Source organism: Drosophila mojavensis, unplaced genomic scaffold (genome assembly GCF_018153725.1).
Source record: "Drosophila mojavensis isolate 15081-1352.22 unplaced genomic scaffold, ASM1815372v1 contig_80, whole genome shotgun sequence".
Lineage (NCBI taxonomy): Eukaryota > Metazoa > Arthropoda > Insecta > Diptera > Drosophilidae > Drosophila > Drosophila mojavensis.
In genome coordinates, this window is record NW_025318906.1 from 11,791,065 (window position 1) to 11,802,736 (window position 11,672).

The 11,672-nt window shown below is 40.8% G+C and overlaps 2 protein-coding genes and 1 long non-coding RNA gene across 7 annotated transcripts; 2 read left to right on the forward strand and 1 right to left on the reverse strand.

Annotated features, from left to right (window-relative positions):
* Positions 1-3,131: 3,131 nt before the first annotated feature.
* LOC6579559 (cyclin-dependent kinase 4) lies at positions 3,132-9,577 on the forward strand. Of its 5 annotated transcripts, none has more exons than XM_032730710.2 (7): positions 3,132-3,190; positions 4,628-4,776; positions 6,767-6,932; positions 8,294-8,429; positions 8,483-8,811; positions 8,880-9,015; positions 9,077-9,572. In XM_032730710.2, the coding sequence occupies exons 2-7, from the start codon at positions 4,674-4,676 to the stop codon at positions 9,158-9,160; spliced, it is 954 nt and encodes a 317-aa protein (XP_032586601.1). In that variant the 5' UTR covers positions 3,132-3,190; positions 4,628-4,673; the 3' UTR covers positions 9,161-9,572. The 5 variants fall into 5 exon arrangements, with proteins under 5 accessions (XP_032586601.1, XP_043866369.1, XP_015019242.1 ...); XM_044010434.1 differs by having other exon boundaries at positions 3,176-3,460; XM_015163756.3 differs by having other exon boundaries at positions 3,176-3,338.
* Positions 9,578-9,860: 283 nt separating this feature from the next.
* LOC122757643 lies at positions 9,861-10,248 on the forward strand. The gene is made up of 2 exons (XR_006357741.1): positions 9,861-9,948; positions 10,009-10,248. It is a non-coding gene; the product is annotated as an uncharacterized LOC122757643 (long non-coding RNA).
* On the reverse strand, positions 9,869-11,618 carry LOC6579560 (dolichol kinase). The gene is made up of 4 exons (XM_002005407.4): positions 11,517-11,618; positions 10,809-11,448; positions 10,249-10,735; positions 9,869-10,187 (listed from the first exon to the last, which is right to left on the reverse strand). Exons 1-4 carry the CDS (start codon positions 11,537-11,539, stop codon positions 9,970-9,972), a joined length of 1,368 nt encoding a protein of 455 aa, XP_002005443.2. The 5' UTR covers positions 11,540-11,618; the 3' UTR covers positions 9,869-9,969.
* Between the last annotated feature and the right edge of the window lie 54 nt (positions 11,619-11,672).

The following is an 11,672-nucleotide window of genomic DNA, read 5'->3' on the forward strand; positions in this document are numbered from 1 at the left end:
ATCATCGTGCTGCGCGTCTTGCGGCTGCTATTAAACTCTTGTGCGCGTATGAAGAGGAAACGGCAAACAAAAACAGATTTATTATTATTATAGTACGTACGTACGCTGAGAAATGGGGATATTAGCTATGACAAGCAGCGGCCTCAGGTTACATATATTTATACACAAATATTATTGTTAGGCATTAGTAAGAGAAGTCTAAATATATCATGACAGTATGATTGCTAAGTAGTAGTAAGAGCAGCCTAAGTACAGTATGTTTTTAGACTTCTCCTACTAATATTTAACAATAACAATAATACTCGTATATGCATATATTATCTCAGAGATATCTACTCCCATTGAAGTAGCGCCATCTGTGAACCTTTCAGGGGTCAACTGCTATATAGTGCGTTGATCAAATTTCTATATGATCATCGGGTTGGTATTGAACTAATTGAAATCAAATAAATATGACCACGCTGTATGTAATTGATCTATAATCTCTCTGTTTAGGAAAGAGAGACAAAGATGGAAGGACTGGCAGGGACGGCAGGGGTAAAAAGAAAGACAGGGAGAAATAACGCCTGACCCTACATAGTTCAGTTTATAGATATCACAAACAGACAATTTTCTTCAGCTTTATAAACTCTTTTTATTACTCATTAGAAATTACTTTAAAAAAAAACTCCATACTTAGCAGTAGAATGATCTCTTTTCTTTTAGTATAATTATTAGTTAACTATTCCCTTTTACTTATATAAATTTTCCCCTATCTCTACTTTTCCAACACATCCTCAGTCTTTGCTGTATGGAAACTTTTAGAGCCTTTCACAATTTTTATATCTGTTGATTTCCGAGAATATCTAGCATTGCATGTCATAAAAGTGCCCCATCCCAAGTGTATATAAACTTCGTTTTGGGTCATATATTAATTTCTATTTACATTCGATTGCTGTTTGTTTCGGAACAAAATGTTTGCCTTTCGCATTACGTTCAATTAAATCTTTCCATGACGCAGGCACTAATCAAAGCAAAACAAATCAAAGCAAATCAAATCAAAGCAGAACAAATTTATGACTCTCTTTGACGCAAAGGATTAGGGCGTGTTATGGCGTGGGCGTGGCGCTTAAAAACAATACGGAAACGGGCAGTCGTGCCGGCTGAGATCTCGGAGCTGTCGCTGCTAATCGGATAGCAAATCGGAAGCCCGAATTTTAATAACCTGTCGTAGCTCATTAGGCAAATGATCTGAGCCAAGCTGATCCGCTTGATGACGCACAGTCGGAAAAGTGTCAACACGGCTGCGCCGCTCTTGAAAATGTGATCTCAGGTGTGACGAAGGTTAAGCAACTCAGCAAAGATACCAAAATTTGGGACAGTTGACAGTGGCCAGCGATGCAGCAGAGCGAGCCAAAGCAAACGCCAATTGGAATGAGCTCGAATTGGAATTGGAAATGGAATTGGAATCACTCCAAGTGGATTATCTACACGTGATTTATGATTCCGCATCAAATCAATCTCAAAACTAAAACGAAGCTGTCAACGCCCGTGCTCAAATGCCAGTAATCAAATGGTGTTTTTTATGCATTTTTATTTTGTTCAATAAATTTAGTTTAATTTAATTGATTTTTAATTAATTTCAGCTGAGAGCCGGTTTCGCGAAATCGTCACATACAAATGTCAAAGATTAGCACCCAGAGATGAGCAACAACAGGAGAATACCCTGTAAATAGTGCACTGTTTGCTTGCCACTCGCCTACAGGGTGTTTACTCATTAAAATTCTTGCTAACTCGCGACGAAATTAGCACAATTAGATGAGCAATTGCATTTGGGATGACATTTCGATTGAATCATCTTTATTTTCACCCAACTAATTGATAGAAATATGGGCTGGACCCCCTGATGCTTAAAGCCCAGTAGCTTCCGTATAAAAGGTGCTAAACGGATATCAATGTGATTGTGAGTGTGAGTGCGAGTGAGTGTGAGTAAAAATGTGAATGTGAGTGTGAGTGTGAGTTGGGGTTGGAGTGATTGGTACTGCGGTTTGGGCAGTAACTGGCACCGCCCGACGGGCTAAACATTTTCTTTTCACTGAGTCCACTGGGAATCACGAGGTGATTCATGTTGATCCATACACTTGAACCCATTTGTCCGGCTAAAGTTGAGCTAGGGCAAGGCGAGAGCCAATCCAGTTGTTTGCTTTCGCCGCTCAGCCAATCACCAAATAGATGGCAGTAGTGCTTTGGCTTAGGTATGTCAGTTTTATTGACTGTTTCACTTGACGTGTCGAGGTCTGTTTATTTTTTGCAGCGTACGTCACTCCAGATCGTTCAATTATCACAATTATCACACGTCACAGTGGCTTGGTGGATGGAAATTTAAGACTATTGTGCCTAATTAAAAACATGTTGCCATTCCATTAGCCAGCCTGCTAATAAATCATATATACCGTCAATCATTTCCTAAATTTAATTAAGGACTAGATTAGCATGTCGTTGACGGCATCAGTTTTATGGTTTAAATTACGCGGTCTTCTGCGAAATAGGTGGCAGCGCTGCGTAGAGTTGAGGTTGGAGCAAAACGGGAAGGCATCAGCTTGAAGTTGGCTGCGCGCAATTGCGTACATGTTCGATGTTGGATGGTAGCAGCTGCAGACACGCTTGACGCCAGTTGCACAGCTTCAAACGAACAGGTTTGAAGTTGGCTCTGCACAGCTTTGAGTTGGTTTGCCGTTGGCTGTCCGCACATTTTCAAAAGATGGGAAATTTTCTTGAGAGTCAATATTTTGTTTTATTTTATTTGAAAGATAACAATATAATTTCTATAAAGTTTTATTGAATTTCAGCATATATTATAAACCAAATAAAATATATTTTTACAATTTTAAATTTACAAATTTTTATTAATATAACAATAAATGATAACAAACACACTATTTATTTAATATTCACAATATATTTTAGTATTAGATTTCAATTAATAATAATAAAATTAAATTGTTGTAATAATAAAAAAGGTACCAATACTTGGTAAAAGAGTACCGAAACCGGCATGAAAATTTCCCACTCGCTACTGTTATGTTAAAATTGCTAAGAGCGTGATAACAGAGAAGATCTCTTAATAGCACCGAATATCGTAAGTCCCTGTTAGTATTAATTGAGTTCTTTTTTTTTCGTTTGTGTGCTTATTCACTTTGTTACAAAAATTGTTAGTGTCCAAATCTTTATTTTTATTTAAAAAATATACAGTGTTTAATACAGGTGGAGGTGCCGGTATTTCTCACTTGTGGATTAATCGTGATCGTTCGCCATCAACTGGGGTTTTTCTGTTATTTCGCGTTACTGCGTGCAAAGTGGTAACATTTTTACTTCGTAGAAAAATATATTTTACTGATCGGTGCGGCGTCAGTGTTTGCGGTGTGCGTGAGTGTACATACATACAAGCATTCAGCATACATACATGCATATGCATGCATAAGTACGTATGTATGTATGTATAAATGTAGAATTATAGCATGTTCTGCGAGTTGTGCTGCTGCTGCTGCTATTATTCGGTCTTGACAAACACAAAACACACTTTAATATTTAACTAATATTAATAACTCGCACACACGTAATCGCAACACCAACTCGTCTGGGCATATTGCTTATTTCACTTCAATATGCAATCCACAATTTGCAATTGGCGAATTCGCTAAGGATCAGAGCTCACACATATGTACATACATATGCATAGACGTGTATGCTCAATTTGATTTGACTATGATTTTAACTACTGTTTACTGCAATCGTTTCACAATTTCCTCTTTTACCACTCGCATGCTGCTGCTCTGCAGCACGTTTTATGGCAAAGGGTATGAGCGCTTCGTTCGCATCTGATGAAACAGCACCGAAATTTTTAGCTATAATAATTTTTTTTTTTTAATTTTATTTTGTTGCTCTTCGTTTGGATTGCTCTCTTGTTACTGTTGTCGTTGTCGCTGTTGCCGTCGTTGTTTTTGTTATTATTATGTATGTATGTACATATGTATGTGTGTGCGTGTGTTTGTTGTTACTGTTGCTTTCGGTTGCGATTAGAATTAATTGACAAATGGCAAAAAAACACAAAAAGAGAGCGAAAATGTTGCTTTTGTGCTCTTGCGCATGCAGCAAAAGCAATAAAAACAAAATCAAAAGCAAGCCAAAAAGGAACGGCAATAACAGTTGGCATTGGTAACTGGCAAGCGGCGAATAAGCGAATATATATTATAAATACATGTTCAAGCAGAACAGAACTAAATAGCAATCATCATAGCCTACGCACAGGTCGTTGACCGACGACAACAACAACAACCCGCAGCAACAACAAGTTATAAAAATAAAAACTATAAAGTCAAAAGAGAATAGTGTCAAGCCAGAAGCAAAAATAGGCATAGAGAGCTACATAATATCTATAACATAACGCGCAAGCGAAATTCACACCTGTTACACGCGCAGCAGGCTTAGTTATGTTATGTTAACAGCCTGTTAACCCTGCAGTGACCCTGGGCACTATTAACAGCCGCTGCAAACTGATCTCGTCATTTACCCTTGCACTTATGTTAACCCTTGGATGGCTCCCTCTGAAATTAACCATTTTTTTAAATCTCCTTTATATATATTGCAGAATTGCATTCTATTCACAAATAAGACTAAGACAATATAAATCTCAAATGGCGTCTGTATCACAAAGCAAACGACAAAAAATGTCTGAGCCACAATGTGAGGAGGATAGTGTACCGTTAAACTATAAGGAATTGGATATTATTGGCACAGGTATGTTTTTACTGATATTAAGAAAAAATTAAGAATTTAAGTCATTCGATTAAATATTTTGTAAAATTTGAAACAAATTACAAGCTAGCTTTGAATATATTTGAGCTTGATTGAATGTAGGGAATGTACTTCATGCGTGTTAGCCTAACAAACACTTGTTATTCACTTGAAAACCCGTATCTAATGCATTGAGAAGGGGAAATACTGGATTCCCAACTACACAAACCCCTTCCAAGTTAGGAAAAATAGGGGTTTACAAATACTGTTGCATACTTTCAGGTCGACCAACCCACTTGCATTTCGGTCTGTAAAGAAACTGAAAAATAAATATTGAATTTAGTGCACCAGGTGCAACGGCCAGATAAGAATTAAATAAACAAGCCAAAATTTTATCGCCTCATTTATCTTTTATGTTTTGTTTCTTCTTTATTTAAACAAAATTTGAACATAAATCAATTACGTCACAGAGGTTGGGTTGAGTGTTAAGAGAGCTGGGCTTAGAGCTTGTTAATGATGTTTATTATTGTCAAAATATATGTATTTTTTATATTTTTGTTGCTAAGGGGCGTGTAGAACGACTCCCCAAAAGGCGTGGCAACAATGGGTTAAGCGCACAACTTTCACATTAAATGGCTCTTGCAAAAGCAGATCGAGTTACATTTTAAGCGATTTCGGGAAGATAGTTAAGTAAGTGCTGCGTTAACTCCCTCCCTCGGCCTCCTGCCCCCTGACACTCCCCTCTCTCCTCTTGCTCGACACGAAAAAACAAGTTAAACTTATTTCGGAAAGACACTGGAAACAAAGTTGTGCTCGTGCTTTTGTTGCTTCATTTTGTCATGCTGCCTTTTCGCATTTATTCAATTATTGCTCGCTTGCTTTACGTTTTTGGGTTTCGGCTATTGCTTGTCATTGTTGTTATTGTTGTGTTTGGCTTTGGTTTTGTGCACAAATGTGACAATTGACAGAGACGGCAGATGACTAAAACGAGTCGGCGAAAAATAGTCGAGTGAGTTTTTGCTGTTATTGTTGTTATTTAGTTTGTTTCCCCGTTCCCAGTTCTCCCTTCCCTTGTTTTGTTTTGCATTATTATCATACTTTCCCATTGTACTGCATTGCTGTGTGCCGAGTGTGAACCTGGCCTTGTACTTGACTTTTGCAGCCGGCAGTAGTCGGCGAAATATGTGTGCGCGAGTCATCGTATCCAAATCGAAGACATGCGGAACATATCGAAAGCGAATGTCAACCGAAATAGAAGAGCTCCCACGCCTCGAACCAATTGCTTTCCGTGCGTTCTCCCCTCTTTCTCTTTCTCTATCTCTTTCACTGTTTGATTTGGCTGGCCCACCCGGTCATAAATTTCCGGTGACAAAATGAGTCTTCATCTGAATCGATTCTTATCCCACATTCCTGCATCGCGCTCTTCCTCTCTATCTTTTCATCACACTCTCTATGTTATGCTCTCACTGCTGTTACCGCTCTCCCACGCTCTCGCTCGATTTCGGCTACGCAGATATCTTCAAAAAATCAGCCGGTTTACTTATCAACACAGCTGACGGCATGTTTTTAGTGTATTTTGTTATTGTTTTTTTTTTTCTTTCGCCTTTTGCTTTTTGCTTTGGGTTCTGGGTCTGGGTTTTGGGGCTGGCATTTGCAATGTACATATTTGTGTGCGAAATTTCTAGTTCATAGCATTGGCAAAAAAAAGAAAAGAAATATATATACATATATACATATATATATACCTACATACATATACATATATAACTAAATTCACTTGTTCTTATCTCCCTGCTCTGCTTGTCTGTCCATTTCGTTCCTTTGCGTTTTGCAATTTATTTTTATGGCTTTTTCCTTGACAGAAAGAAGCCTGATCTAATGCATGTGAGGCGTGAACGTGTGTGTGACCTATTTACTGTTAGCACACAATTGAGTTACGCCAATACATGAGCATTCGTTCACATTAACATTAACATTCGCATTATCTTTACAGGCGCCTATGGCACCGTTTATCGGGCACGCGACAATCTAACAGGCAAATTCGTGGCCATCAAGAAGGTGCGCATAACACTCACGGAAAACGGAGTGAGTGCATCAACGCTGCGAGAGATTTCACTGCTCAAGCAGCTAAACACATACGATCATGCGAACATTGTCAAGTGAGTAACTGCATACACATTCTTATGTGTGTATGTTATCTGGGTGGCGCCCACTATTTGTTCACTAATTTAAAAAAGTCGTTACGTTGAGCGCTGCGAACAGATTACGGGCAATGACAGTGGCAATGGCTGTGTGTGTGCGTGAGTGTGTTTGTTGTCTACGGTTATTAACAACTTTCTTGTGTTTGTCTTTTTGCTTTACTGCCTGCTTCTCCTCAACTGACCTACAGCAGTCGCTAAAGCATGCGAAACTGTAACGGTCACAGCCACAGAGGTGCATTCCATCCCCAATACAAGAGCATGCACTCACACTCCCACAGTGACATGAGCATGTTAATAAAGCAAACGTCAACCAAGTGGCGCCTGCTTGCCCTGCGATGCTGATAACGACGTCGCAAATGTTATTTGCAACAACATTAGCAACAGCAACGGTTACAGTAGCAGCAGCACCAGCACCAGTTAATCTATTGCCTTGGCAAAGTGCACCTGAAAGCAATTTAGCCACCTGAAGAGGCAGCTTTGTTTACAAGTAAACTTAACTTATGTATGTCAACATGTTGCGAAAATACTCTCTTTAGTACGCATCACACTAGCGGCGGCGGCATACACAAATCACACTCAAACTCGCTCAGTACTAAAAAATGTCGGCCGACCCGCTCAACCAGCTCAGTGTATCTGCTTGTACCACTCGACTCTCATCTACGGTATTACGATCAAGAGCAATTGAGTGGAGAGAAATGTTATGATTTATTTAACAGCGGTATGAATAGCTGCTAGTGCCAAAGAGCGCAGACAGCAAGCAGAGAGTTAGCGCTGCTGCTCTTTGAATAGATTAAGCGTTTTATTTATTATTAAAGAATTAAAGGTAATTAATTCGGTACATACAAATTTTATTAATAGTGCGAAAATTTTAAATGGAAAATATTAAAAAATTCAAATTATATTACCTACAAAATAATGTTTTTAAAAATTTGTTAATTTATAAGTAAAAGTGTACAAATTTCGCATTCAAATTAACAGCGCTGCAAAACATTGGCTAACAGAATGTTAGCATGAGATTCTCCATGCTGAGCCTGGGGCAGTGCTGTTATGCACTCTTCGTGCCCCAGCGTACGTGCTCTTGATCGAAAACTGTAGAGTTTTTTTTTTATAAATTATATGAGTGGAGTGATTTTTGTAGTACACCAAATGTCCGCAGCATGCTAATGGCGTGTTGCACACCAGGTCGCCCTCCTAGAGAGCTCAGACCTACACAACTGAAAAATTCTCCAACACACACACATTTCACATTGATAATTTCCCCGCTCTACAGTCTACAAATGCACACATTGACATGCTATAATTTGCTCCCCATTCGACAGACTGTTCGAAGTATGCCAGTTCTTGGAACGTGATGGCAAATTGTTGATTCTGCTTATTTTTGAGCACTTGGAACAGGATCTATCCGACTTGATCGAAGCATTGCCACCATGCGGCATGTCGTCCCTAAACGTCCAGGTAGACTAAATTTTGCATATTTGAAAATTGTTATAAATGCCTATCGATTTCAGCGCTTGGCTCGAGAGCTATTAACCGGAGTGGACTTTCTGCATGCCCATCGCATCATTCATCGCGATTTGAAACCCCAAAATCTGCTCGTCTCATCGCAGGGCCATTTGAAAATAGCCGACTTTGGCTTGGCCAAGACGTATGGCGCGGACATGAAACTCACCTCCGTGGTGGTTACCCTGTGGTACAGAGCGCCCGAGGTGCTGCTCGCCCAGGGCTACAACAGCACCGTCGACATCTGGAGCGCAGCTTGCATCATCTTTGAGATGATTAAGCGTAAGCCGCTCTTCCCGGGCAACTCTGAGAAGGATCAGCTGGATCGCATCTTCCAGTGGGTTTTGCCCCCAGTTGATTGCCACCTCAATTGCTTAATGATTTGTATCTCTCTTACTATTGCAGGCTGACTGGCCGTCCGACGGAGCAGGAGTGGCCAAAGAGCATCTCCATTACCAGGGAACATTTTCCAGATCGCGCTCGCAAGCGACCCTCAGACTTCTGCCCGGGCCTATGCGAATTCGCTGATGATTTGTTGAATGTAAGCACTTGCATACATACATTTATTATATGTTGACTAATATCTCTCAATTCCGCCTCAGCAAATGCTTGCGTATGACCTGCATCAGCGTCCCTCTGCGTTGGAGTGCTTGAACCACGCCTACTTCAAGAAGGAGCCACTGTAAAGGGTATATCATGGCCCACAAATCCAAGCGAAATGCTGCAATGTTCCTTTATATTATATATATAATTTTGTAGATATATATATATATATCTATTTTATGTGGTATCTATCCTTATACATATATGTATATATTGTTAGTTGTAAAGAAAACTGCTGTAAAACGGAACTCGAGAATTGCGGGATCCGTTCTAAAATGTGATACATCAAGTTCAGGACTAGAGACATGCTCAGGCATAATCCTATATATATAAATATTATATATACTCCATATAAATAAATAATTATATTCAAAATTGCGCTGTTCGTAATAATTGTACAATTTACCACAATATATACATACTTATATTTTATATATATTTTTATACATATACACAACAATTTTTTGTAACCTTAATATTTTTGTTGTAAGCGCTTGAGAATAATGCATTTAATAAAAAATTTAAACTCAAAAGTAAATGAGGCGCTCATTTGACTACAGTCTTCTACTTATTATACCCTCGCTTTTAACAGAGAATAAGTGCTCTCTCGTTATAAGAGCTGCAATGTTAGTTTCAGTGCTGTAAAGCGACAAAAGTCAGCACTGCTAATTACGATATTTAATTTAACAGTGATCGTAGGTGAGATCATTATAAGAGCTAATGCGCTCTCTGACAGCAATTGCTGTTGGCTAACAGTTCATTGTGAGTGTATGAGTTGAACCAGGGCTGCATAGCCTTAAAAATGTATTTTATAAAAATATTGTTCGAATTTCTTTGGCTGCGCTGGAATGTTTACAATTCATACAATTTGGTAAATATCACACTTTAAGACTTAGGCTAGGCCAACAATTATATAAAATATCAATGGCAGCACCAGATTGTCCACCTGGTCGGTAAGTGCCTCAACTAGAGCTGCATTAAGTGTGGCAAAAATCGTGGCGAACCATTTCGCCTGGGTCATGACAAGGACGCCGCTCAGCTGCAGCAGCCCGACGGACAGCAGGATAGACAGCACAAAGGCAACAGTGCCCTCCAGGGAACGGTTAGAGCCTGCAACGGAATCCGATTAGAAACTGTATATAAATTTATAAATATTATGTGATATACGCACTCTTCCACTTGTTGCGTCCATATTTGGAGCCCAGCACACTGGCCGCTGTGTCGCCCACGCCCACTGTCAGGATGCCGGAGAGGAGCAGCAGCAGCAACTGACTGTCCTTGCCGGCCCGCAGACAGGGACAGGGCGTCAGCCAAATGGGCAGAGCGCAGCCAATTAGCAGGCAGAAAGGCGTCAGCGCAAGGCCTCCTGCGTCCTTCTCATCCTTGAAGGAGTCGAAGGCTTGCGTCAGCGTCGCTGCAAACGGCGGCATCTGCAGCAGCCTCAGCAGCTCCAGCACCACAAATATGGCCAAGGCAACGCCCGTGGCCAGGTAGAGCAGAGTACACTGATAGATCAGGCCAGGCACAAAGACCAGCAGTATAAGCAGATGGAAGACCTTGCGAACGCGTGTGTTCGCCCGAGTGGAGCTCTTCAGCTGCCAGCTAACGGCACCGCAGGTGACGGCGACGAGCAGCAGATCACTCAGAATAATGAGAAGCTATGTAAGAGTGAGACGGAGATAGAGATATAGAACACTTTTATCTACTGTCCTGCAGACAAGCCCCACTCACTCGCAGTGGATCCTTCAATAGGAATTCCAGCAGGGCAATCAGAGGAAGAGGGCGTGTCACCGGCGCACAGGTCACAGCCAGGAGCAGCAGGACCATCAGCATGTAGAAGGGCAGCGGCTTGCGTAGAAATCTCACCAAGTGCAACGCCACACAGACCAGGAGCAGACAGAGTAGAGCACTTGTCATTATGGCATTTAGCTGATTGAAATCCGTCGAGGGCAGAGTCCAAAGCCGACAAATGGCATTCAGGACGAAGAGCAAAACGCCCTGCACCATAATGGCAGCTTCCCCGAAAGTAAATGTCCTCGGTAGACCACGGAATACACTCACATACACAAAGTGATAGATGGAGGTAATAAGGAGTCCAGTGGGTAGAGCAAAGGGCCAGCTTCGGTCCACACATAGACTACTCACAATGCCTGGCAACAGGTGGTTCAATATAAACTGAATAGAGGTTGCAGCCTTAACGTACGAGGTGAGAAGGAACGTAAGTGTCCTGAGGCACATTCCAATTGCGGCCGCAATCAGAAGCCGATGCACTGCGTCCGTGGCACCGCATTCTGGCTGTGCGTGCAAATAACTGGTGACTAGTGCGGCGGGCAACAACAAACTTAGCCAGCCGCCTGTCGAAGCCGAGTGCCTACGACAGACAACAATAATTTACGAATAAATGAGAAAAGAAAAAAACAAAAATATAGTTCTGTTTACCTGGGCAAAAGTCGCTCGCACATCTTTTCTGTTATGCAGCACTTAAAGTGGTGGTGGGTAGTCTAGTAATCAAACTATCGATGACAACATTGCTCCTCAGCTGTTAAATTTAACAGCGGAGCAGTGTGGTGGCTCGCTGATAGTCAATGGGAAGTA

What these genes read in the sequence shown, in the direction of transcription:
- LOC6579560 (XM_002005407.4), bottom strand. Translation starts at nt 11,539, where the DNA reads ATGTGCGAGCGACTTTTGCCCAG. An exon ending in TATTGAAGGATCCACTGCGA is followed by an intron (nt 10,736 to 10,808) that starts GTGAGTGGGGCT and finishes ACTCTTACATAG; the next exon opens with CTTCTCATTATTCTGAGTGA. An exon ending in TGGACGCAACAAGTGGAAGA is followed by an intron (nt 10,188 to 10,248) that starts GTGCGTATATCA and finishes ATTCCGTTGCAG; the next exon opens with GCTCTAACCGTTCCCTGGAG.
- LOC6579559 (XM_044010434.1), top strand. An exon ending in TGTCGTCCCTAAACGTCCAG is followed by an intron (nt 8,430 to 8,482) that starts GTAGACTAAATT and finishes TATCGATTTCAG; the next exon opens with CGCTTGGCTCGAGAGCTATT. An exon ending in TCGCTGATGATTTGTTGAAT is followed by an intron (nt 9,016 to 9,076) that starts GTAAGCACTTGC and finishes ATTCCGCCTCAG; the next exon opens with CAAATGCTTGCGTATGACCT.